Genomic DNA, 26,321 nt, shown 5'->3' with positions numbered 1-26,321 from the left:
TCAGAACATCATGCACAACCAACTTGCCATCTTTGGACTTTGCGCTTTGTATGTCTTTTCAGTATTTAGATCATGTTTGTGTTGTCTTTTTTTAAAATCCATTTTGCCAATAACTAGAAATTATGAGGAGACATTTTGTAAGCAACAGAAGCACTCTGCAATTTTCATAGACTGAATACTTTTCACGTTAAAGGCCAAAAACCTTTTGCAATATATTAAATTATGAAAGCAGCCCCATGGATGGTTCAGTTAAATACAATTTTATTTCAGATAAGGAAGATCCAATTAAGAAGTCTGAGGTGGTTGTGCAGTTTCCTTGCAGCGACAGATTTAAGCCCTCCTATGTTCACAGGTAAATTTCAAGGAAGTTCTGAATATGGTACAGAAAAAAAATTACAAAAAGCCAGTTTTATGTGCAACAAAAAAACGGGGCTCAGAATCGGGGATTAAAGCAGTCTTGATGTCAAGCCTGTTTTTAAGACGTGATCATATTTGAATTGAGCCATTTTTAGCAAAGAGACCACTGTCATTTATACAAATGAACCCAAAGTTACAATCATCCTGAGATGCGACCAGATGTACTTCACGGAGTTTGACTCTTGTTTGTACCATGCTTTACAGAAATGTTTGGTCTGCCTTGCGTGCTAAGTAAAACTGTTAAGCATGTAATAACCAACAGGTAAAATTAACAGTTTGCAAACCTATATATTCCAGTCAATTTGAGTGTGAATTTTCAATGCTGCATTCTCTATTCAACATAAACTACCATTTTGTGTATATATGTACTCTTGTCAGAAACCAATACAGTGAAGCTTAACAAGCTCCCACTATATTTCTGAACAGCTTTGGAATGACTGCAAATTACATAGTATTTGTGGAAACACCAGTGAAAATTAACCTGATCAAGTTCCTGTCTTCCTGGAGCCTTTGGGGAGCCAACTACATGGACTGCTTTGAGTCCAATGAAACCATGGGGGTACGTGATATATTACACCAAGAGGTAACCTGCTATGTGACTGGGCTTCGAAATGTGAGGCCATGTCACAGTAAATACGTCTTCATTATTTCCCAGGTGCCAAAAGCAAAATGCTTCCTTGTTTCCAGGTCTGGATTCATGTAGCAGATAAAATTAAAGGAAAGTACCTCAATATCAGATACAGGACCTCAGCCTTTAACCTATTTCATCACATTAACACATATGAGGATAATGGATTTCTTGTTGTGGATCTCTGCACCTGGAAGGGGTATGTAAGGGCTCAAATGAGTGCCCATCATGTCTTTTAAAATCTAGAGAGCACGCCCATCCCGAAAACTCACAGGTGGGCACCTGTCATATCCATAGCACTCATCTGTCAGCTTGACTCACGACTAAGATTTAATGTAAGAACAAATATACTACAGAGTAACCATGCACTGAAAAGGAAATGGGATGGTCAATCTCATGGATCCTTGTCATGCCTACTTGTTATGAGCTTGGGCCTGACCCTTCCTGTGATTGAATTTGTCATGAACGATTGTCAATCCATTCGGACTGTGGCGGAGACTGGCTTGTCTGCAGTCAGGTGACAGGAGAACCAGGCTATAGAATTCTGGCCTATATACATTTAATTATAACAATCCATTTTAAAGCTGCAAGCTGAAGTTACACCTTATAAAATATAGTCATGCTATGATCTCATTAATGGAAATATGCTGTCAGGCTCTATATCTGATTTTTATTCTAACTAAAAGAGATTGTTAATACTAACTTTTGAAGGCAAAGTAGCATTTTCCTAAAAATGACAGAATCTCATGCTCTGTGACTATTTCAGTGCAACATGTGAAAATCTATTTCCTAACCTCCTGAAGGCTTTTGAACTTCTTTGATAGACCCAAGTGCTCCACAGCCACTTAAAGTGCTAATTTGTCTGACTAAAGATATGTGATACCAGTCCCTGCACCACACAGGAATTGGTGATAAATGAGGCTGTGATCTCCCAGCCAGATCCACATGAGCAGACAGACAGAAGCCCCATCTTTAATGAAGCCATGTGAATAGACACAGGCAACTGCTATAATGGGAATCCATTTTCAGGGATGAAGGCAGTCCCTGAATTTCAAGTATCTTTTAACTTTTAGTGCACACTGCTTGTAAGTAATGGTATGGTGCAGTGCAACGGAGTCCATTTTACCAAAGCTTTCATGTCACCACACAGCTTTAGTAAACCCCTGCTACTCCAGCACCTGTACTCGTGGTCACGCAACTGGATTCAACTTGATTGGCACTAGAAATAAATCTGCCAGGCCTTTGGATTTTGCAGCAGTGTCTCTGTACTTCATGCCTTTGCAATGATAGGAGGTACAGAGCTGCTCCAAAGATGTCCAGCACTATAGAACTTGCTTTGCAGGTGAGCAGCTTTCACTTGCATTCAGCAGAGGGCAATGATGTACATGCCTGGTCCATCCCAAGAGCCACACCAGGGCTCAGTGCTCAGTTTTTGCATGCTGAACTCTCTCAAATAGCGCATGTTTGCCCTGGCTCATGTTTGCAATTCTGTCTCTGTGCAGGTTTGAGTTTGTTTACAATTATCTGTATTTAGCCAATTTACGTGGGAACTGGGAAGAAGTGAAGAAAAAGGCTGAAAAAGCCCCTCAGCCTGAAGCTCGAAGATATGTCCTTCCTTTAAGCTTTGACAAGGTAATAGTTTGATCAGGCACATTTTGGAAGCTTAGCTCAATTCAGTTATTTGGAATGCTACAGCCTGCGCAGCTCCTGCAAACCTGTGGCCAGATTGTTCAGTTTTCAGTGCAACTGAATTCAAATCTCTTTCAAGAGAAATCTTTAAATCCACATACTCAATGAGCCCACTATGCATGGGTTTCTGGCAGTGCCCAACACCACAATTCTTCACATTGCTCTTTATCTTGTAAAGAAAAGTATCAGCAACTTTTCCCATGTACTAAGTTCTATTCCCAGAGGTGTATGTAGCTTGGAGCTGGGTGAATAATTTTGCCAGCTCTTTTGCTAGAGTGTTTGCAGAGAGAGTGAATATTAAAGGGGAGCAGAGGCAGCCAAGGGGGCTGTGCGTGGGATCATGTGAACAGCCTCAATAGTTTTGTGGCCTCTCAATTAACCCAGCAAGCAGCTTGCCCCTGGGCCAAGCCTGCCCTGCTGTTCCCCCTGGCCCTGTGTATTTAGAGCTGATGCAGACCTCGTTTCCCTGGCAAACAAAGAGCACCAAGGCTTTTTGTGTCTCTAATCCTCCTCCTCTGCTCCATCTATTTCCTGAATAATTTCTGCCATATAAGGCAGGGTCTTATGTTTCAAACTTACTGGTCTACATGGTTTTTAAACTTTTCACTGCTGTTGATTCTGATTCTGCTGAAAGCAGATAAAGGTAATGTAACTAGCCAGGTAAATTGGCTTCAGAGCAGTGAAACTCCCTAGTACTCTCTACACATACAGCTTATGTATGTATTAAAACAAGTGCTGACCTGTATTGGCACCTTTATTACCTCATGATGGTTTACTGGGAGATTCTCAAGAGGTACACAGAAGAGTTAGACATGCACATGCCATTGACTTTTGCAGTTAGACAGCTGTCTCACTAAATCTTTCTTTGTCCCATGTTTTTTGGGACTTAATTTTTCACTTCAGTAGCTAGTGCTAATTTATATTCAGCCTCACTCCTTAGTTTTCCCTCTTAAGAAAAACTAGGTTCGAGTTGGGATCAGCTATAGTAAAGCAAAGGCTCCTAATTCACACTAACCACTAGGAAAGTCGCTGTGGATTTGAGTTTTGAAAGTAGGCCAGTATGGCCCAAAAGAAAAAGTCAAAGTTGCTTATTTATTTTGGCAACTGCAGTTTAGTTTGAATTGCATTTGAAACTTCACAGGATGCTGGGGAACATCTAACAACATTTTGTAAAAGCCATGAAGGCTTATTGTTCTGAGCCTTTATTACACCACCTTGCTATTCAGAGTTAATTAAGAAATGAGGAGAGTCATTTCTGTGGGTGAGTTGGAAATTTTGTATCCAGCTGCCTATCATGAGCTACATGGCTGGGAGGAAAGAAAATCAACCTTCCGTGGCACATAGTACATGGTGCAACAAAAAGAAAATGCAGGACTTGGAGTAACAGTTGTTCCTTTATTTCTCAATGGCTCTTTCTGTCCTAGGTTGACACGGGTAAGAATTTAGTCACTTTGCCCTACACGACGGCCACAGCAACTCTGCACAGTGATGAAACCATATGGTTGGAACCAGAAATTCTTTTCGCGGGGCCTCGCCAAGGTAAGATTTAATCCTGAACCTCAGCCAGAGGCAACAAAAGCTGTTTCAGAAATATGAAACCTACCAATTCCAGCAAACATGTGTTTTGTTTTATAGCCTTCGAGTTTCCACAAATCAATTACCAGAAATATAGTGGGAAACCCTATACATATGCATATGGCCTTGGACTGAACCACTTTGTTCCAGACAGGGTAACTATTAAATATTTGAATGGGGACATGTGAACTTAACCAATCTTTAACTTAATGATAAATAAAGGCGTCTTACTAAAATGATGTTTCTCTTCGTGTTACAGCTTTGTAAGCTGAATATTAAAACCAGAGAAACATGGGTATGGCAGGAACCAGATTCATACCCATCAGAACCTATTTTTGTTTCACAGCCAGGTGCCCTGGAAGAGGATGATGGTAAGTGTCCTCATATTATGTTTCATTGTCCTTTAATAAGTTCTTTTAAAAGTTTGTCCTTTGACATGGATTGAGCTATCCAGTCCTTTTACTGGCAGGATAGAATTTAGATTGCCTCCTAAAAGAGAGGCGTAAGCAGCTTGCTGAAATTGTGCCCCAAGCAAGGGACCAACTACCCTACTACTACTGGCTGCAAGGGTGAGAAATCATAAGAGCTAGAGGAACTCTTTCAGCCCAAGATGTAAAATAAGAATTCTGCAAAATATAATCAGAAAAGCATACCTGCAACATAAATTTACTTTCTCTTTCCACTTTTTAATGGGCCAAATTTGATGTGGACTTCATTTGAGTCATCACAGAACCTGCAACACCATTTTTAGGGCTGGTTTTCAGACAGTTATACTGTAAATTTCTAATGCACCAGAAGGTGCCATACTATGATGAACCTGCTTGGGAAATTATTTTGATGTACTACAAACTCGGAATACTTTAAAAAGGAAAGGGTTTTTTTGTTCACATTTTAAGGAGTTTTTTTTTTTTTTGGATCATAAGAAAGGATGGCTGGAAGGGACCTCACAAGTTCATCTACTCCAGTCCTCCACACGCAGCAGGATCATCCCTGACTAAGCCACCCCAGCCAAATGTATAGGATCATAGGACAGCAGAGCTGAAGGGTTTTGCTGATGCACACAATTGTTCTAGGCTAGGCATATGCAGTTAGTGATTTGCACAAAGTCCATAGTATTCAACATGCATATAATCTATTTACTTCTGACTGTTAGGAGTGATTCTGAGTGTGGTCATTAGCCCCTGCGTGGGACCCAAGCCTGCCTACTTACTGGTACTGAATGCAAAGGATATGAGTGAAATGGCCAGGGCTGAAGTGGAGATGAACATTTCTGTTACCTTCCATGGGATGTTCAAAACAGCATGACAGCTATCACAAGTGCCTTTATCATAATTTACATTTTTATCTTCAAAAAGGTAGTTTCTACTTACAAACCTCAAATACTGTTTTCCATTGACGCCTGGCTTTAATTTGTAAAATTTGCTTATTAAAAAATCACCTTTCTGCATATTTACTTATATTTGCACACACTTTTCCAGCTTTACACTTGGCAACATTTTAAAAAGCGCAGCAGCAATCATTTGAAAATATAAAACAACAAAGAAGGGCTTTTATAGAATTAAACTTTGTGGCAGGGAACAGAAGATACCTGAAAGAGCACCATTAGAACTCAATATATATTGCAGATACAATAAACATTCATGAAATAAGCTGAAAATTGTAGCTTCTGGTGCATGCTTTAAGAGGAGGCAATTTTATATTGTTTAGAAATTTTCTAATTTAAATAATTTCTCTTTCACTGTGTTAACATCCTAAACTCAAATGTTTTTCAGTGAGTCACAGTAAACTCACCAATTTGAAAATTATCCTTCCTGGCTGTTCTGGGGACCTGATTCAATCAATGAGAGAGCAGGTCTAAGACTAATATTTTCTCACTTAATAACAACCCTACTGCTGAGCACTCTAGAGGCAGAGCCTACAACATATAGGTAATGTCCCTTCCCACTCTCCAGTTAATAATGTCCTGTCTACAGTACTGCATCACCTGCTAGACACTAGTATGGAAAAAAATGGCTTCTATCCTCCTTCCTCCTAATTTTGGAAGCTCTGTCACATTCAGGGTAACAAGTGGTTTGGGTAATAGACTAAGATCAAAATCCAAATAGTCCAGAATTACAGGGACCCTCTATACCGGGGTTGTCAACCCAGGGTATATATACCCATAGGGGTACTTGGAAAGATCACAGAGGGTACGCATGGCTTTTACCCAGGGGAGGGCACCATCAGCCCCATGCGGCACATCGCTGTGCCACTCCACCCCACACCCCAGCTGCTGCCACTAGAAGGAGCATACTAGTTAAAAAAGGTTGGAAACCCCTGCTCTAAACCAGTGGTGTCTTGACCTTTTGGGCCACATGGGTGATATGGGGCTGGTCCATGGGCTGGACTGAACCCCTGTGCCCCAGGATCAGGCCTGTACATCTGGACCTGAACTGCACCGTTTCTGCTGGGCTCCACACAAAAGGATCAGGGCCCTGGGGCCTCGCATAGCCTCTGCCTGGCCCCTACACCAGATTTAGTGTGCAGGGCCATGCCCCGCCAGGCTCCCCATGGACCCAGTGATGAGGTGCAAGGGCTCAGATCTGGCACGTCGGCACCCCATATGTGGACTTCTGCTCCACAAACTATTAAGCTTCCAAATCTGAGTGAATATAATGTTGAATGCAGTTGGGTGAGTTCAGTGTTTGTAAATGTATGCATATTTCCAGTACGGGTTCTGAAAAATAAAGCTGTTACACCTCATAAATGAGATGCCTGTTAACAAACAGCTCTGGGTAAGATGGGAGAATTTTTAATGCTGCTATCACCGGGTTCTGTGTCAGGGTTGACAAAACAGTTACTACTTTCTTGTAAATACTTTGTATAAATTAATTCTTCTAATGTTAAAAATGAATGGAAACTGAATTATCATCTCAGCCCTGAGATGGAGGAAAACTAAGCTGACTCTTTCAATATTTATTACACACAAACATAAGTTACTGTAGTTTGCAAGACTCGTATCCAATTGCTACTTCCTTAACGTCTGCAAAAGATGTAAAGAAAAAGTCTGAAAGGAAGACCCAAAGAAGAATGTCTTGCATTCACTTATCTAACTTTATCCCTACTAAACAGCTGGTCCAGTAAGAGATCACCCTAAGAAATCCCTGCCCCTCACATAATTTCTGGACCGTCACAGGTACAGCATCACTTACACTAAAAAAAAGCCTCTGGCCTTATTGTTAGCTACTCCACCGAAGTGGTGAAGATTCAGCATTGATACAGATGAACACTGACAAACAGCTTTCAGTCAACAGCCTGAGCTGAAAAAAGGTTCATTAACAATGATTTTTAGTCCATACCATAAAATGCTTTTGCATCCATAGATCTCAACGCACTTCACAAAGCTGTACAACAGTATCATAATTACATAGATGAGGAAACCAAGGCATAGAAAGGCAAACTGACTTGCCCAGCAGGAGATGAGTGTAGAATTAAGGTTTCTGCCTCATAGTTGGGTGCCCCATGCACAGATCCATTTAGTCTCACTTAACTAACTGAAAACCTTGAACTAGTTAGATGTCACTACCTCAACAGAACAGAGAAAATGCAGCTTTGAATACAGGCCTTGATTCAAAGTTTCTTACGCTTACCAAGACACCCACCACACAGGTCTGCACTGATGGAGATTATTTGCAGTTGTTAAACAATCCCACATAATTAGTTTATAACCCCTGAGCCTGTATTTTCACTATTGAACCTTGACAGAAATTTGACAGAATAGTGACTTCAAAACAAATATCCTGGGGGGAACAGAGTTAAAGCCTTTATTTGTAGCATCAACTTGTCTGTTTTCTTTTCCAGTTGTCATTGCTTTTATTGTTAGAACACACTAACTTCTCAGCCTCTGCATTTCATACAGGAGTGTGAACTACATTAATACCCGATACTTTTATTGCACAAAGATAAATTTGCTTCATTGGAAATGGAAATTGTGCCATAGATCCATCACTCTGTGAACTGCATTTCCCTTTTTTTTTTTTTTAAAGAAAGTATAATCTTTCAAGTAACTGGCTGGTGAATTATAGCTTAAAATACAAGCCTACTCTACATGGACATATAATCCAAGAATCTGCTCTCAATGGCAACGCTTTGTAGAACTTACATTTACATTAACAGTATTCTAGTGCCAGAAAATCATTTCCATTAACAAATGTCACCATGTACTAGGATTCCTTAAAGCCCAATTATCTGCCAGTGGAGGCTTCTGATTACACTCTGATGACAGGATATTGTTGCAGAGGTGCCGTCTGGTATTTCTGCTGTTTCATTATATTTAAGCACTGTGAAAGCACCTGAACAAAAAAGAAAAAAAGCACGACAAGCAAGGAATTATTCAGAAACACCAGCAAACATTCATTTTTAAAGACCCAGTAACACTTTTATATCTATCTTTTTGTGGAATAATCAACATTAAAATGAGAAATTGCCCAACATTAATATGCCCCAACAGGAGAAATGAACGTGACAGCATAATGTTGCCAGGGGCATGAGAAAGAACTAGAGGGAGAAGCATCCTCAGGATACTGTGTGGAGCAAACAGGTACAATCCTAATACAGGAGACCATGAGAAGTGCTGGAGTGCTCAGCCAATCCAAAATGCCATTAATGCTCTACATTGCTGCTATTTTTAATCGTATACAAAAGAATGACCTGTCTCCTTTTCCCTTAAGTTTAACCTTCTAGACACTATCTCCCATGGCAATATAACTGACTGCAGGGAGAGCGATCCAGTTTTTGTCTTGAGACATAAGATAGTTTAATTTCTTCAAATGTAGTGTACAGAAATGACAATTTCTCGATTAGGAACTGGTTGACTTATTTTTCTTTCACTCTAAATATACTGTGAACACAGATGAAGATTGGTGTAGATTTGATTATAACAAGTCGATAGCCTTCTGCATATTGTTTCTGGTTATGAAAATTAAGAGGTTTGTTTTTTGTCCTGTTTTACTAGTGAATACCCTAACATTATGAGAGGACAATAAAACCTGCTAGATAGGCGTAGATGCTAGTGGGGATCTCTTATAGAGCTCAGCATCAATACCTGCAACTGCTCCATTTCTCACTACTGAGACGCGGAAGGGCAGAAACAGCTTGGAACTGAAAAAGAACTGAACAGCAGCATCCCTGTGGAACTGGTCAAGAAGATGAGTAACAATGGCTCACTCTCATCACTGTACATTTCCTTTTCCAAATTAATTTTTAGTGAGATATAGGGCACTGCAAACTTCAGCATTTGAAAACATTTCTCATTACTCCCCTGTGCGGTGTTTTGCCAAAAAATCCAGAAAAAGTATGAACAGTCATTCCTACACCACCATAAATGTATAGTCCTTTACAAACAAATGGCAGTCCTCCCTAATGCTATATATTTATCATCCACAAATAAGTACTCGAGGTGCTTAATTTATTCATTGTTAGTAATACTTTAAGACAAAAATATTAAGAGTTCAGGTAAGCCAGTGATGGGGCACAAAGGGAAGAGAAGTCATTCCAAGAGTAGAGGGGCAATTAGAAAGCAGGACAGCAAGACTGCCAGAGAAACATGGAGCAGAGACAGTGGGATAAATATAGAGACTAAGGAGTAGAGATTAAAAAAAAAAAAAGAAGTGGAGATGGAGGCAAGGGCAAGAGTAAAAGTTCAAGCAGGGAGCCTGCACTTGATGTTCCAAGAGAGAAACTCAAATAAGGAATTCTAGGAAGGGAGTTCCATGATCAGAGCAACCGGAGTAGAAGAGAAGGCAAGGGGGAACATCTTAGATGGCCTGGCTAGGGAAAGAAAAGACAGTGGCTGTATTTCAGTCTCCTAGCTAAAGAAGTGGCCTGGTATTTGGGAGACCTGGGCAAGTTAAATCCTTACCCATGCCTCAGTTTATTCCCTGTCTGTTAAATGAATTCACCTCCTAATCTCTTTGGAATTTTGCAATGAAATGTGCTTGTGCAAGTGTAATACAAAGAAAGAGCCTACCTTCCTAGAGTGCTGGGGCAGAATTATACCATCATCCCAAAGGCGGGCAGAGGAGTAAAATGCACTGCTTTCTTCTGCTAACCTAAACAAGAAAATGTTTAGAAGATTAAAAGCATGAAATGCAACTGAAAATCTAGATCAGTGTAACAAAGGTACAAATAAATATGGCACAGCTGCTAGTCTGGGTGTACGTATGGTGCTACCATTGAACTTATTTGGTGTCCAGAGGACATTTAAGAGCAGAACCAGTCCTTAAGGTGTTCTGTATTTCAGTTTACCTACACTGTGGAATTACTGCAGGATCTCTCAAATATTCATTTTTTCTACAGTATTTGCTTCAGGGTGCAATGAATGCACTGGAACCGTTTGCTAGGTCATCTGGTTATGTTGCTGGGTGTAACAAGAGTCGAGGTCTGTTACTGAGAGCAGGGCTAGTCAGAGTTAGAAAGCTGCAAAGCCCCTGGATAATTAACATCTGGGAGCTAATTAGGTAATGGCCTGCTGAGGTGATCTTAGTTGAGCAGGAGGAGGACCTAGATAAGGGGCTACATAAGTCCTGCACCAGATGCACAGGGATCAGTCTGACCTGGGCAAAGCTGGAGGCAGGAGCTCCCTGCTGGGACCTGGAGGTTGGCTCAGGCTGTGCAAGCAGAAGGAGCTCCTTACATAAAGCTGAGAAGGAGGGCCAGAGACCGAAGGAATTGCAGTAGGCCCAGGATGGCCAGAGCTGACAGAAGTCAGTGGGACTGAATAGGAGCCTGTGGATGGTCTTTAACAAAGCACCTCCAGCTGTAAACTATTTGTGGTGGAGTTTTGCTCATTGCATTGTAAGGCATGGGAGTGACTGAAGGGGCAGAGGGAGGCCACTGAGAGCACCTAGGGAAGGCACTAATTTCGAGAAAGGACTATTGGAGGCTGGGGGCTCAGTCTAAGGGGTGCAAGCCCAGTGAACTGAACTAAGCCAGAGGGGCCAAGAGCCCAGAAAGACAGAGCTGAAGGGTGCAGAAATCACTGAATAGGGCAGCCTCCTGAATATAAAATAACATCAAAGGGATGGCAGGCGAGTAGAGGGAGGTACCCAGATTAACCAGAGAAGAGATGGGGTTTAAGTGGCCACCAGGAAGTGCCACACCCATTTTTAGAGGGCAAATCCCACTCTGGGCTGTTTTGAAAAACAAGAAAACTGATAGTGAAATCAATCTAATCATAAGAATAACCCCCTTCAGTTACAGTTAATGTACTTACTTTTCCTTTAGTTGCTTTAACTCTGATTCACCTCTGGAGCACTCATCCCCAGCTTCTGGGAATGTGGAGAAATGTCCTGAATCCACAAGGGCAACTCTTGCATTAGGCCACAGGAACAGAAAGTTTGGATCAAATGACCTCCCGCACTATAGGAAAAAAAAGCAAGAGACAATGCAAGCTGAACAAAAAATAGACCATTCATACTGAATAATGCATTAAGTCCTCAATGAACAAAATGCAATCTATGTTTAACTCATGAAGTATTACTGATAGAGGGCCTCACCCTGTGAGGTGCTGACCTGTACAACCATCACTGTCCTTCACTCAAGAGTTATGGACACTCAACACCTCACAGAATATGAGGTAAGACTGCATTTTCAACTGTCTTTGCATGTGTAGCAGAGCACTGTCCCTGCAAATACTCGCATACTTTAAACAGGCGAATACTCCCACTGAGCTTTTTGTTAGATCGTATAACGCAGCTAAGGAACAAGTAGCCCTTCATCACTGACTGCAGAAGTATATGGTGAGGAACAAGGGTAGTGTTTGGTCCTTATTATACATAATTTCAGATCGTTAACTTTTTAAAAATCAATTTCCAGGTTCAAGGGCTGGATACCAAACTTACTGCAGTTACATCAATTATTTTAAAACTGAATAATGTAATGAACAAAACGAAATGCCTGTGCCAATGGGAGACTGAGATATGAATTTAAACACTATGAAGGCTTAGAAAACTTGTGACAAGTCAAATATTACCTAATATATGAGCCATTACTTCTGCTAGCCATACCATAGCATAACTTTCATTCCCGTAGCAGCCGCCAACAACAAGGGTTATTTTGGGTACAGCAGCACAAGCGACTGCAGCCATCATGGAAGCCTGGGCCTTTAATTTATTGGTATGATCCTCTGCCTGAAATTAAAATAAAGATTAAGTCCTGATAATTCTTTTAAATTTTTTGTCTCGATTCCTCCACTCCTGCTAAACTTTTACAGCATCTAAGGATTTCTTTCTATAAAATTTTAAGTAACTAGTTTGTTTGTTTTTTTAAATAAGAAAGTCAAGAAGACAGCAGAAATAAACTAGAAAGTATAACATATTACCATAATCATTCTATCTTATAATATAGATCAGTTAAATAATTATAGCCGCTATAGCAACGATTCTTACCCAACATGGCATGGCTACACAATGCTAGCACTGTTAAGTTTGCAAACATGTTTCACAAAATAAACCGAGAGATTTCAAAGACAAATCCACAGTTGAGGTCTTTATGAGTTCTTTGCAACAGAAAAACTGCTCTATTATTTTTCTGCGTTCAATAAAAGTGAAAACTAAGAACCGGTATTTTCCAAGGGATGCACTGAATCTAAAAAGTTTGAGATTCACTCTTCTGTGGTCTCAGAGTACTGTTCTGCTACACTAAGTTCCAGGTTCTGGAGTGACTCTAGGTCTGACTAGGCTGGTGACACTCAGATACAGCACACCTGTATCTGGCTTCATTTCCAGGGTGCCAAATTTCAGGGTATATATAAAAAAAGCAGAGTTAGGGAAGTAACATGTGAAAAGATGAGTTCTCTGGTCACTCATCACATTCTACTGTTCTCTCTGGGCATGTCTACAAGTGCCAATTTAAGGTGCATTAGCCATTTTTAAGGCCCATTAAGGACACGAGTCTACACCATGCATACTAAACTTAATGAGCCTTAGCACATACATTTGTAGACACATGCCTAAATCGCCTTAATGCACATTTGGCAAACGCACATTAAGTTTAGACACGTGTAAAAGTACTGTAGACGCTCCTTCTGTGACCTAAAATGCTACTTAAAATTTTGCCTCAATTTCACCAGCTGTAGAATAAAGATAGTACTCAGCCACCTATGCCAGACATTGGCAACTATATGGCCCATGGGCCACATCTAGACCGTTGAGTCATTGGATTCAACCTGGAGATGGGGGTTTTGGCAGCAGGGAGCTTTGTCCACACTACATCACAGCCAGGTAGTCAGGGGGAAGTAGTGATGGCAAATCAGGACTCCACACTATCCTACCCTGGACTCAAGCTGTGACATTCTGACCTGCTGCCACAAAAACATTACCAACCACTGACCTGCATGAAAAGTTGTCAGAACTTAAAAGCACTATGAATTGTAAGTTTTACCATTTTACCATTGATTCGGAGGGCTGGATCTCTGATCTCTCCAGGAGAACATCTAAAGTTGCTAAGTAAAATATGTGGATAAAGATAAAAATAGGAGGAAATGGTGACACTAGTGAAGATTTAAGAAGAAAATAGCTGTTTGGCTGACCCATAAAAAGAAGCAGATTTTCAGCAAAGCAGCTGACTCTTAACAGAATAATTTTCAGTGATAATGATGTGCAAGTCAGGACAAGAACTAGGAACAACTTAAATAAAGTCTACTGAATAAAGACGCCATCCATACCTGTGAGAGACTTGTTGGGTTTGCTGTGTGTGGAGCAGTATTCTGGATAAACAGGATGGGAACACTTCGCTGACTGCACAGCTGCACAAAGTGACTTCCCTTTAGAGAAGCATCATGAGTCAGCTCCCCATCATTAGCCACTATTCCAACTAGGTGTCTAACAAAACACACATATGAACATTTTCATTTTTGTACTTGAGTGGTGAAATGTAGTGCCTAATGAACTGAAAAACAAAATATAAATGTCTAGTCATGCAAGTATCAGTTGTGGAGGATAATCCACAAGAGAACCTCTATATGTTAAAGACTTTACACTCATACACTTCCTTTCATTCAAGTACCTCAAAGTGTTTTCCAAACATGAGACTTTGCAGTGCCCATAAGGAGCAGGGAAGCTACCTGCACTGTGAAGCACAGGGATGTGAAGTGACCTGGTACACGTCATACAGACCGTGCACAAGCTTAGAGATGCAGCCCAATTTTCCTAACACCTTGTACCATAGTGTAACGCACAGTATTTCACCCATTAACACCTAATGCTAATCTGAAAAGGCATTTAATTTCTGCAAGCTTCCTTTAAATGTCTAGTAATGTTTTCTGCCAAATGAATGTTAAAATAGTATATTATACAGTAATAACCCTCCTGTATGAAATGTCACTCAAATGTAGAAAATTTAATCTACTGCCACTTCTGACATTTAAGCTTCATTTTTATTGAGACCTTCAATATATGTTTCTGAATAAATGTGGAGAATATAAAATATGCATCAGCTAATTACACCTAGTAACACAGATTATAAAACTATCAGTAATGTAATCTTTTTGGTATGGACTAAACACATAAACAGATCATATATAGACAAAAACAAGAGAAAAGCCATTTTTGATGTTGTAATTACAAGCCTCTTTTAACAAAGAGCTGGTCACTTGGGAAACCCTTGAAAAAGGATTAAAATTCTGTTTACCTACTACCTTCTCTTTCCCCACATCCACTGATACTGTTTAGTTAACACTAGCTTGTTTTTTTTTTTTAAACATCCCAAATCCCAGTCCAAAAATAGTGCTGAAAGGGATCAGGGCTTAGAGGTGCTCCCAGTGAATAACAAAAGGCACAACTAGAAAGTTTACATGGCAAGGCTACAAGTGCTGCTGCCAGAGAAAAATCAGACTGTGGTTGTTTGTTTCTTTCTAGTTTAGTCTATCTTGAAACAAGCTTTCTTCAGAAGTATACACTATTGAGATTTAGCAAGTGAACTGTGTAGCTTGAAGAAAAATAGTCATGTTTTTACAGTGCATTCTATTTTTTCTGCACTGGTAATGAATATTCTGCATGAAGCTGCATATTCAACAGCTTCAACTAAGATCAAGCTAGGCTTCTAACTTTCCATGAAGGTTAAGCACGTCCATTCAAGGCTGTGCTTTGTTCAGAGCATGGACTCTGAATAAGCAATTCAACACAGCACCCAACTCCAGAAAATAAAAACATAGAAATAACAGCTAGTTAGTCATATCATTTTAATAACCTCTCAAACTAATCATGGCAGCAAGCCAGATATATATGCCCAGTACACTTGGCTATATAACCTGTTTTTTCATCACAATGGAAAGTATGTCTTAGATATCAAATATTCATCTTGTCTCAGTGGAAATCAATTAGCCTGATTCTAATGCTTTATTAATTCTAGCAAAATGATTCACTTGCCAGTAATGTTTAGTGCTAAATGTAACCTTATTAAGGAGAGAGATTTTCAAAGTAGGTGTCTCTCTTACACACGTAATGTTTGTTTTCCTTTTTTAAAATAGTGAATCTAGTGCTGGTGAAATCTGGCAGAGTAACCGCCTGGGGAGAGTGAAGGAATTTGTTTATCCACTGCACCACACAAGAAGTGGCAGTGCAAGCTCCCTCCGAAGGCCTCCCTCACATGCTCATGCCTAGCTTTAGAAGGGGCACTCCCATAAATGTTCAGCCTTCAGGCCTCAATACATTTGCTGAGCCTGCCAACAAGCTACCTTTCAGCTACAAACCAGACTGTGCCACTCCCTCATTTCACAGTGATGAAACAGACATCAGCTCGTAATGCTTAGACACTATCAACTTTGACAAGTCTGAATGCTGAACCGAGAATGCATGACTGGGCTATGGAGAGATATCTTTATATTAATCCTTGACCCATCTAAAAGCTTAGAGCATTGGTACACACCTGCACCACAGCGCCAGGAGCTTTTAAAAGTGCCTGGCACTGCAACACATGCATTTGTATAAATGATGAAATGCATGTCAACACTGAGAAAATGGCAGGCCATTTGAACTAAACGTGGCGGTGCACTAAAAGTGGCCTTCGATGTTTTAGTTAAAAAATGTGCCGCTACCATTGTCTCAGTGCTGACGTGCATTTCACTATTTATACAACTGCATGTGAAGCAGCGCAGTCCGCACCAGCTTATGTGGAGAGCAGACTAGATTAATCGAATCTGCTCCAACGCATCAGATCTTTGGTGTGCACTAACAGGTATGTGTATAAATGCCATTTGCTTTTACAGGAATAGCACAGAGTATGATAATAGTACACAAACTTCTTAAACCAAAACTGTCTGACCTCTTTCATAATAAATTCTTACAGTCTTACCCTTCCACATGGGCAAATCCCGTTACTAAGGTTGTTCCATATTCAGCTTTGAATTCCTGGAATCTGCTTCCATCTATCAGACGGCTCAGAATCTACAAAGAAAGGTATTTCTTTCAAGAGACATTTAAATCAAAGTTGGATATTTTTCTAAATGATATGTTGTGTTTACATAGGCTTTATGGCCTGTACTGTAGAAAATGGTCATAACTGGTACTTTCAGGACCATCACATCAACAATATGTAATCTGGAATATCTTGTGCATTTTAGGATTTCCAGACCAATTATCCCAGGGAAGAATGCCCTTTAACTTCCAAATATTAAGTTAATTAGCTATTTAAAGATGATGAACTGATGCAGCATTTGTCCTTACCAGTTTTATAGGCAAAGTATAACTATAACTTCGTGGTGCAAGTCCCAAGAGCTCATCAGCACTATACAGCGGATCATCATATTCTGTGGTCTCCTCTGGTGGAAGTTCAAAATTCAGTGTTGAAATAATATTTCGCACACATTCATATGCTTCCTTTTCTGAAGATGCAAAATGATCGAGACAGCCACTGACTCTAAAAGAGACATTTTAATAACAAATTGAACAAATAAAAGTGAGAGCATATAATCACAGAATGTCAGGGCTGGAAAGGCTCCCAAGGATTATTTAGTCCAACTGCTTGCACAGATGTAGGAATCAGTTTCCTAAGCCATCCCAGTGAGATGCTTACCCAGACTCTTCCTGAACTCCTCAAGCAAGTGACTTTTGTGTGTAATTCTATTAAGGAAAATGCCTTTAAACTCATCTTCAATATGCTGATTTTACAATATTTGTAACAATAAAAAGAAAAATGACATTTCCCTTTACATCTGTAGCTCTTAACAAGATTGGAAATAGAAGGGAGGGAGGAAGAAGAACTGGCTCTTTCTTTTAGCTTTTTTTTTTTTGTATTTTTAGTAGTCCTTGTAAGCATCAAGGATTTTTGTTGCAGTGAAATGTTTCAATGCTTTTGCAGGCACTTAAAAGGCAAGAAAGAGCACCCAGTTCTCCACAGGCCAGTTTATGGAGAATAAAATTAACAGGCCTATTACCACAGACTTAAGTAGCTCATAGTCTTTTAATGTATACATATAGTCTTAACAGCTGTATAGATCAAGTTCCTACTGAAGCCTACTCCATTAGTATTCACGATCAAGCACTACTTTGGAAAACGGAGAGCTGGGTAAAGAATAAGAAATTTAAATATGTTACATTGTATAGTTGGAGGACTTAAAAAAACCCACAAAGAAAACGCCGTAAGTCAGGGGGCAGCCCCAGCTCCCTGCAGCAGTGACAGCATGGTCTGGAGCCAGGGCAGAGCTGCGATCCTCTGCTTACATGTGCTTGCCTGGAGCATGCAGGCTACAGATCACGGTAGCCCAGGCTCTAGAGCAAGCTGCCCCCAACCCAAATTCCCAGCAGCTTCAGAGCAGCCTCCTGCACTGCTCTGCTGAGCGCGCTGCCGGCATGGCTGAGGCTGGTCTTTATGGCAAGCCCAGCCTGAGCTTTCCCACACAGGTGCAGCCGCGGTCTCCACGCGGGCAGGGGCAGCTGGGAAATGAAGTCCCTGGCCGACCGGATCTGGCCCACAGACCGGACTTCACTCATCTGCATTAAGTTCTCAGCAGTGCTGAATGTGAGCAGTCCCACATATGCACTAAAAGTCACCACCTTTTAAAGCTATTCCTATATCATTTCTAATGTGTTTCTAAGGCACCATTCCTATCTTTTAAGTCAGATAATGTCCTGTCACTGCAGTCGTCTGAAATCTCTTTAGCCCCATTACTTCTTACGATTGAACGACACTTTAGGTGTGCTGACTTACTATCTTACTTGATTCCCCTTTTGACAAACATTATACCCACTTAGTGTGAAGTCTGGCTCCTCCTAGTTCCTCAGGTGTAATACCTTCCCCTGTGGCAGCTTTTACCAGAGGTGGTCCGCCAAGAAACATAGTACCGATTTTGTCTACAATCACAGTTTCTTCTGTCATAGTAGGACAATAGGCAGCCCCAGCTGTACAAGAACCACACACTACTGCCACCTACAGGACAAAGCAAGATACCTGTGTAAGAAGAAATCACAGCTAGGTGCACTTTTTTAATTTTAGGCATTTTTGAGACATAATACATATTGAGTAAAGATTTCACAAGCTTGGTTAACAAGCCCTTTATTTTAATCATAAACTTGTATATTTGCAGCTGGTAAATTCTAGTTTTGAAAGAGCAATAAGGAAGGTACAACCAAACAAGCCATCTACCTGGTTACGTTCCTGAAACTAAATAGGTTGTGTATTACATAGGGATGGATGCAAAGAAAGGTATGTTCCATGATACTCCTAAATATTGACTGGCATTATAGACTTTAATCAGATATACAGATTACCATATTTATTTACTCAAATCCAAGCCAAGGTTTTTCCCCCTCCATTCAACGTAGAGAAAAAAAGCTCCTCATCTTGGATTTGAGTGGGGAGAGTAGGAGGGGTCACAGGGCAGGCAGCTGCCGTGGCTCTCGCTCTGACCCTAACCTGGAGTCAGAGTTGTAGCCACTGCCCCGGCGCAACCTCTACACCTCACCACCTTCTCCCCTGCTACTGCTTACTGTGCTGGAGCTCCAGCCCCAGGCACAAAACACATGGTGGTTCCAGCCCCTGCCCAGCCTAGCCAGCTGTGCCAGCGACTCCAACCCAACCCCAGCTCCCACCCAGTCCCGGTCTGGGGCCAGGGCCAGGGCCAGAGTTGCCACCACCACAGCTGCAACTATTGCTGCCTGGCCAGACAGGGGACAAAGCTACCACATAATGTGATGTTTATAGTACAACTTCTATCATTTGAATGTCTATGTCAACATCTGAAAACAGGGTCAGGAAGTATTTTTGCATATGCATACTTTGATTCTAGAATGTGTATTGTTGGAAATGTTTCTCATAAATCTGTTAACCACATACAGTATCTTCATACATATTCAGCATGACAATGTACCTGAGGGATTTTCATAGCAGACATTATTGCCTCATTGTAGAAGACTCTACCACCATGTGATCGGTCGGGAAAGAGGTCTGCCTGACAATGCAGGGAAAAGAAAAGCACAGTTTTTACCACCGATTTTCAATAACAAAAGCCAATGCTTAGTCTTTCTACTGTCTATTCACAAAAGAAAACAAGTTATTCACAACTTCTAGAAAGACAGTTAGGGATTTTATCTTACAGCTTTCCAGTTTGCTTCTCTAAGATATCTATACACATATTGCTTAAACACCAAATCAGCAACAATATCCACAGTCTTCTATGCTACAAATGCAGAGAGTCACATGTACTGAGAACTCTCATTCTTTGTGGTAACTTGAATTTGATGCAGGGACAATGAAGGCATTTATGACCTTTACAAGCTCTCTCTGTCCATTACTGTAAATAAAACATCTGTTTTTATGGAGCCAATCTTTCATACATGCTCCCAGATTTACTAGTATACATTTTAAAACAAAATTTCTAATTATTTCAACCATGCAGTTGGTCCAGTAAAAGATACCGCTCACAGAAATCCTTGTCTCTCACATAATTTTTTTTTTCAATTTGAAAATACAAGTTAAAAACAGCCGCCTTGAGCACTGATATAGCTTGGTGGGCCAGCAATTTGATTTTCTGTTAAGACTCATGTTTATGAACTTTGACCACGTTGGTGTCAGTTACATGTAAAATCAGCCAGAAAGGACTTTGATTTGTTTGTACCGTTTGGTTAGAGTATAAGAGAGAAAATGAAAGGCAGCCCACCAAAAATCACAAAAATAAATCTCAAGAGATTTGATTTAAAAATTAGTAAGATGAAGACAGGAAGTAACTATTTTCATACCACATATTATATCCAATCTTACCTGTAGTGGTAAGAACGCTCCCCCGCTGTCAACCAGATACACAGATAAAAGCCTGTTTTGAATCGCTATTTCTTGAGCTCTCAGGTTTTTCTTCACTCCAATAGGGAAAAGGGTCCCTCCTTTTACTGTTGCATCATGTGCCATAAAGACACACCAGAGTCCACAGATTTTTCCAATTCCTGTAACAGGACCCACAGATGTTTATCCCAGACTCTTTACAAACAAACAAAATTCCTCAAAACAAGCAATAAAAAAAATAACCCAGGCGTAGGCATTTTGTAATTGTATCATAGATTTAACAGCAAAGCTCAAATGCATCTAATGTGTTCTTTTGAGTCAAGGCTGTCTATATTTACCCACATGCTAATAAAACTACAGATACTATATTGAGGGGAACCATCCTTCTCTTTAACCTTACAACAGACATATAGCCCTATTCTGAAAAAGTAAGTGGAGGCTATCATCATTATGCAGATGTAAATGAAGCAGAATTTGACCTGCCACACCTTTATTACTGATGATAATACATAAGGAGAAGCCAAATTGACTTCATGCTCTTCAAGTGGGTTTGCAAGATCAGACAACTAGTTAGACAACTATATCATCCCACCCAGGTAGACAAAGCCTTGGGTGGGATGTTACAGTTGAGGATGATCCTACTTTGACCAGGGGTTGGACGAGATGACCTCCTGAGGTTCTTTCCAACCCTGATAGTCCATGATTCTATCATTCTAACTAGAATCACAGATTTACATAAAAATAAAAGATGGTAAAAAAAAAAAAAAATCAATGAAATCTCAAACCTCCTGATACTGTATATATGGTTGCTTTTAGCACAAAACTGAGCTCTGAAATGCAGTAAGGTGAGGGGGGGGTTTTTATCAGGCACCATTTACTACTTTGATCCCCAGCATATCTAATTTAGTCTCTCCTCTTCTCTTAAACGTTATGTGCTACCTCTTCAAAAATGGTTCACTGAAATTCTTACAAGAAATACTCATCCTAACACAAAAGGCCCACGCAACAGTTGAAATACCACTTAAACCCTAACACAAGACATTGTATACACGTGCCTCGTGGAAAACCCACCAAAATAGTTTTAGTGACAACCTATTTAAAGAGAACACCTTTCTGTTAGGCAATCATGGCAGCTGCAAAGAAATACATGAGTATGGCAGGAATAAATGTTGTGCATGCTGAATACCTAGTAGCAAAAAAGTCATGTATCATGCCTACAGTTTGAATCATAGAATATTAGGGTTGGAAGTGACCTCAGGAGGTCATCTAGTCCAACGCCCTGATCAAAGTAGAACCATCCCCAGCTGGTCTATCATCCCAGCCAAGGCTTTGTCTAGCTGGGTCTTAAAAACCTCCAGGGAGGCAGATTCCACAATATCTCTGGGTAGCCTGTTCTTCCAGTATTTTACTACCCTTCTAGTAAGAAGTCACATCCCTCAGCCCACTAACCATTTTCACTGCCCTCCATTACACTCTCTCCAATTTGTCTACATCCTTGCTGTAGTGGAGGGCCCAAAATTGAACACAGTACTCCAGATGTAGTCTCACCTGTACTGAATAGAGTAGGGAATAATTACTTCCCTTGACTTGCTGGCAACACACCTACCAATGCAGTCCACTATGCTGTTATCCTTCTTGGCAACACTTGGCACACTGTTGGCTCACATTCAGCTTATTGTCCACTGTAACCCCCAGGTCCTTTTCTGCAGAGCTGCTGCCCAGCCAGTACTGATGCATGGGATTGTTCCTGCCTAAGCACAAAACTTTGCACTTGTCTTTATTGAAACTCACGAGATTTCTTTTGGCTCAATCCTCCAATTTGTCTAGGTCACTCTGAATCCTAGCCCTACCTTCCAGTATATCAACTATTTCCCTCAGCTTGGCATCATCTGCAAACTTGCTGAGGGTGAACTCTATGCCATCTTTCAGGTCATTGATGAAGATATTAAACATAACCTGCCCCAGGACTGATCCTTGGGGCACTCCACTTGATACCAGCTGCCAGACAGACATCTAGCCATTGGGCACATGTACACATTACCCTATGGTGTCATAGCAATGCACTACGTCGCTGTATGGTGTACCACTGAGGTGCAGTGATCACATGGGTCCATAGCCATAGTGGCACACTCCCCCACATAGTGCGCTGCTACAGTGACAGTGGCAAAATCTAACTGTGTGCTGCACACATGGTGTAGTAACTGTCCATACTGTGCCATGCTTCAGTACTAAAGCACAGTGCCGTAGCAACATTGTGGTACGGCAACATGTAGACACGCCCATTGACTACTACCCTCTGAGCCTGATGATCCAGCCAGTTCTCTATCTACCTCACAGTCCATTCACCCAACCTGTACTTCCATAACTTGCCTGCGAGAATGTTGTGGGCGACCATATCAAAAACCTTGCTAAATACACCACATCCACTGGTCTCCCTGGATCCACAGAGCCAGTCATCTCATCAGAGAAGGCAATCAGGTTGGTCAGGCATGACTTGCCCCTGGTGAATCCATGCTGATTGTTCTTAATCATCTTCTCTTAGAAACAGATTCCTAGAGGACCTGCTCTGTGATTTTTCCAGGGACTGAGGTGAGGCTGATCACTCAGTTTGTAGTTAGTTCCCTGGATCCCCCTTGTTCCTTGTCTTAAATATGGCCACTATATTGGCATTTTCTGATCATCTGGGACCTCTTCCTATCACCATGAGTTTCCAAGGACAATGGCCATTGGTTCTGGAATCACAGTGGCCAAATCCCTTGGGTGTATTTTGTCTAGCCCCATGGACTCGTGTATGTCCAGCTTTTCTAAATAGTTTTTACCACAGCTGGCTGCTCACCTCTTCCCCAAACTGTGCTACCTGGTGCAGTAGTATGGGATGCTACAAACAGTGCTCCCTAGTTGTCTGTCCAAGTTTCCACTTCTAATAAGCTTCCTTTTTCTGATTTAGCTTACTGAAGAGTTGAGTTCTCCGATAAGCCAAGATGGTCTTTTTCCATATGTGCTGGTCTTCCTGCACATCAGGATGGTTTGAGAACAACTCCATGATAAATACTAGAGTGCCCATGTGGGTGGGTCACTCAGTAACTCATTTTTTCTTTAGTTGACTGGAAAGACTTGGTTAGTGTGTTTGAAATACCACATTCAGCCTTCTGAGACTGATGCTGCCTTAGTAGAACAAAATATGAAACCCCAAAGAGAATGTATTGAAATTAAATAAGAAGTGTCAGAAGAGAAAAAACAAAATATATTTTCAGGGATTTCAAAATCATAAGGAAGTATTAAAACTAGTCAGCTGAACTCTTTCATTTTGGCAAGGGATACCCTACCAGATTACCAAGCGTCTCTTTATCTGGAAATGCCCATAATAGATCCCCCTCACAGGATTTCTAAAGAATTTCTCTCCCCTACATGAACAAAATACTATCACTTTTATTCAACCTAACGGAAATTACATATTGGTATAACTAGGAGAAAGAAAATCAAACAGATTGTGTCCCTATCTCTGACTTATATCTGGAACCAGCTGTATTCTTCTTCCCTGTGAACGGTCATGACAGCATGGGCAGAAACTGGATTCTCAACCTCTACCAAGCTTTATGATCACTAAAAGTGACTACAAAGCAACCTGAGCACTGTAAAGACCTAGAAACCCTTTGTGCATTATATTAAGATTTACTAACAGTAAATAGAAAGATTCGTATTATAATAATTTTCCTGTCCCACATAATGTTGGAGGCTTTAATAATTACCAGTGAGGCATCCAGCGGCAGGGATATCACCGTATGGCAAATTATGGCCTGCAAAAGGGGAAAGCTCAAGGAAAGGTTCATCATCAAGGAGCATTCTCAGGCGGTCACGAGCAAGTAGCTTCTTGTTTCTTTGGGTATGACGTAATATTGCTTTCTCATCTCCCTTCTTGATCTTCTCAAGCAATTCTGAATATCTAATTTAAAAAAACAAAGCTCAACATAATGAAATCATGCTTATATTCAATTAGCTTTTTGATGCAGTTAATGCAATATTTCAATAATTTTCATGCCAGTAATATGATAATGAAGAAAAACTTTCACTTTCGTCTTTTTTTTGGAGAATGTAACTCTTCAGTTAACTATTGCATTATAGTATGTCACAGCAACCAAATTAAGTCATGGCTAAGTAAGTGAAAAAAATAGCTCAGATATTTTTTAAGAATCAAACTTGGTTTAAGTTTGGTTCTTTACAAGAGAGAAGTTTGAGTCTAATAAAATGCCGGTTAGAATACTGTCAAATTATATAAATATTATATTTATGGCTTCTGTTCACTAGCTACTGGGTTTGTGGCCTTTTTCCAAGTGCAGCTAATATATATCCAGCACTTAATGTTTTGTCCTAAGTAATCAGAGTACAATCTATACGAACAGCTCAAGTCACAGTGTATGAAGAAGTGATCGAGCATTGCCTGTCAATAGGGCAGTTGATCCTGAAAGATGCTGCACTCTTGCTGATTGGAACTGTCATTGTAGATCAAATATTAACATGACTAACAGAGTCGGCTAAGCCGAATTTAATTTTGACAACCCATCGGGTCCAGCTAGTCTAGGAAATGGAATCATTCAGTGTTTCCTTCCTCGAACTGAAGAGTTGTCTGTGCTGGTATGGACATGGTAAGAGTGCACTCAACACCATGGCAGAAATATTTGAAGCCTAGCAACTACTGCAACACTGTATTAAGGCAAAATGGAAACTGACAAACCTAATGCTATTTTCTAAGTGAAGTGCAAATAATAGAGAGTAAACAGTAAACAATACATTTCATTTTTTAAAAAATATATAGTATTAATAACTGAGGTAGAGATTTAATTTTTAAATATGGGCTTTTTGCATGGACTTATCCATTTTAACTGAAACAGTATCTGAAAGAGCCTGTATTCTCCTGTGTGTTCCTCCTGTGGCTTCTGGCAGAATAAATACAGAGGTTAAAAGGCCTCAACTAAAAAAACAAAAGAGTTTTAATAATTATTTCAATATGACCACAGTGGGGGCAAGTTCGGGGGGGGGAAGACAATCTCTTTTCCATAGTTTGACTTTCAAAACTCATGCAGCATACTTCTGAATAAAAACCTCCAAGTTGCTGCCATACGATCTGCAAAGACAAATATATAAAAGAAGAAAGTGACTCATTTCTTTTATTGATGAATCATGACCAGATGCAGGAACTATTTCACACTCCTATTTCACAAACTGGCTTCGGCCGATGCTCGGAAACGCGGGAGTCACCCTGCGCCTTGGCCTTCCACGTGAAGGAACCATGGGGCAGGTGTTACGCGGGCCTCAAAAGCGCTCGCAGCCAGACACGCAAAACATCTATGGGGGTTTTTTTGGAGAGGTGGGCACAGCAGCCGAGATCGATACTGAAGCCCGGGGAGGAAGTTTGCCAAGTGCTTCCCTCCAGGTCAGCACCAACAGAGAAGCCGCTTCAGCTTCCAGATGAAGGAGGGAGAAAAATTGTGAAATGGGGTTTTTTTAAAAGCTCGAAACTGACTGGTTTATTTGTAAACAGGCAAGAAAGCACCTGCGACTTCTCCCCCCACCGGGGAAGTCCGGACAACTATCACCCCCAGGAAGAGACGGGGGCCGTGGCAGTTACCTCCGCAGCCCGGCCTCGCTGTTCTGCGCGTTTTCTCGGAACACGTGAGCGCACAGGGCGGGGATGCGGCCGGGCAGCACCGGGAAGCGCCTGGCGCCGGCCCCGCGCCTCGGGGGGCGCTCCGCCGCCGCGCAC

The 26,321-nt window shown here is 40.9% G+C and overlaps 2 protein-coding genes across 2 annotated transcripts in view; one reads left to right on the top strand and one right to left on the bottom strand.

The window, feature by feature from the left end:
- RPE65 (RPE65, retinoid isomerohydrolase) overlaps nucleotides 1–8,324 on the top strand; it is a 16,570-nt gene extending 8,246 nt beyond the window's left edge. The window contains exons 7-14 of the mRNA XM_019531607.1: nucleotides 271–352; nucleotides 844–976; nucleotides 1,105–1,244; nucleotides 2,548–2,677; nucleotides 4,159–4,273; nucleotides 4,370–4,464; nucleotides 4,569–4,680; nucleotides 5,463–8,324. Coding sequence (XP_019387152.1) covers nucleotides 271–352; nucleotides 844–976; nucleotides 1,105–1,244; nucleotides 2,548–2,677; nucleotides 4,159–4,273; nucleotides 4,370–4,464; nucleotides 4,569–4,680; nucleotides 5,463–5,614 — 959 coding nt within the window. The 3' untranslated portion in view covers nucleotides 5,615–8,324. The remainder of the gene's footprint in view (nucleotides 1–270; nucleotides 353–843; nucleotides 977–1,104; nucleotides 1,245–2,547; nucleotides 2,678–4,158; nucleotides 4,274–4,369; nucleotides 4,465–4,568; nucleotides 4,681–5,462) is intronic.
- On the bottom strand, nucleotides 8,092–26,311 carry LOC109307582 (methylcrotonoyl-CoA carboxylase beta chain, mitochondrial-like). The gene is made up of 12 exons (XM_019531608.1): nucleotides 26,187–26,311; nucleotides 24,310–24,503; nucleotides 20,543–20,721; nucleotides 19,653–19,733; nucleotides 18,534–18,712; nucleotides 17,011–17,203; nucleotides 16,640–16,731; nucleotides 14,013–14,169; nucleotides 12,355–12,477; nucleotides 11,562–11,707; nucleotides 10,317–10,398; nucleotides 8,092–8,640 (listed from the first exon to the last, which is right to left on the bottom strand). Exons 2-12 carry the CDS (start codon nucleotides 24,401–24,403, stop codon nucleotides 8,557–8,559), a joined length of 1,410 nt encoding a protein of 469 aa, XP_019387153.1. The 5' UTR covers nucleotides 24,404–24,503; nucleotides 26,187–26,311; the 3' UTR covers nucleotides 8,092–8,556.
- Nucleotides 26,312–26,321: the final 10 nt, after the last annotated feature.

Source organism: Crocodylus porosus, unplaced genomic scaffold (genome assembly GCF_001723895.1).
Source record: "Crocodylus porosus isolate Cpor-Errol unplaced genomic scaffold, CroPor_comp1, whole genome shotgun sequence".
Lineage (NCBI taxonomy): Eukaryota > Metazoa > Chordata > Crocodylia > Crocodylidae > Crocodylus > Crocodylus porosus.
The sequence above is the reverse complement of the archived record's forward strand: the minus strand, read 5'-3'. Positions and strand labels throughout refer to the sequence as shown.

Coding starts and splice junctions, on each gene's coding strand:
- LOC109307582 (XM_019531608.1), bottom strand. CDS start 24,403: ATGCTCCTTGATGATGAACCTTTCCTTGAGCTTTCCCCTTTTGCAGGC. Junction 17,204..18,533: donor GGAGCCAGACTTCACACTAA/GTGGGTATAATG, acceptor TGTCTCTTTTAG/AGTCAGTGGCTGTCTCGATC. Junction 11,708..12,354: donor GGAATGAAAGTTATGCTATG/GTATGGCTAGCA, acceptor TTTTTCCTATAG/TGCGGGAGGTCATTTGATCC.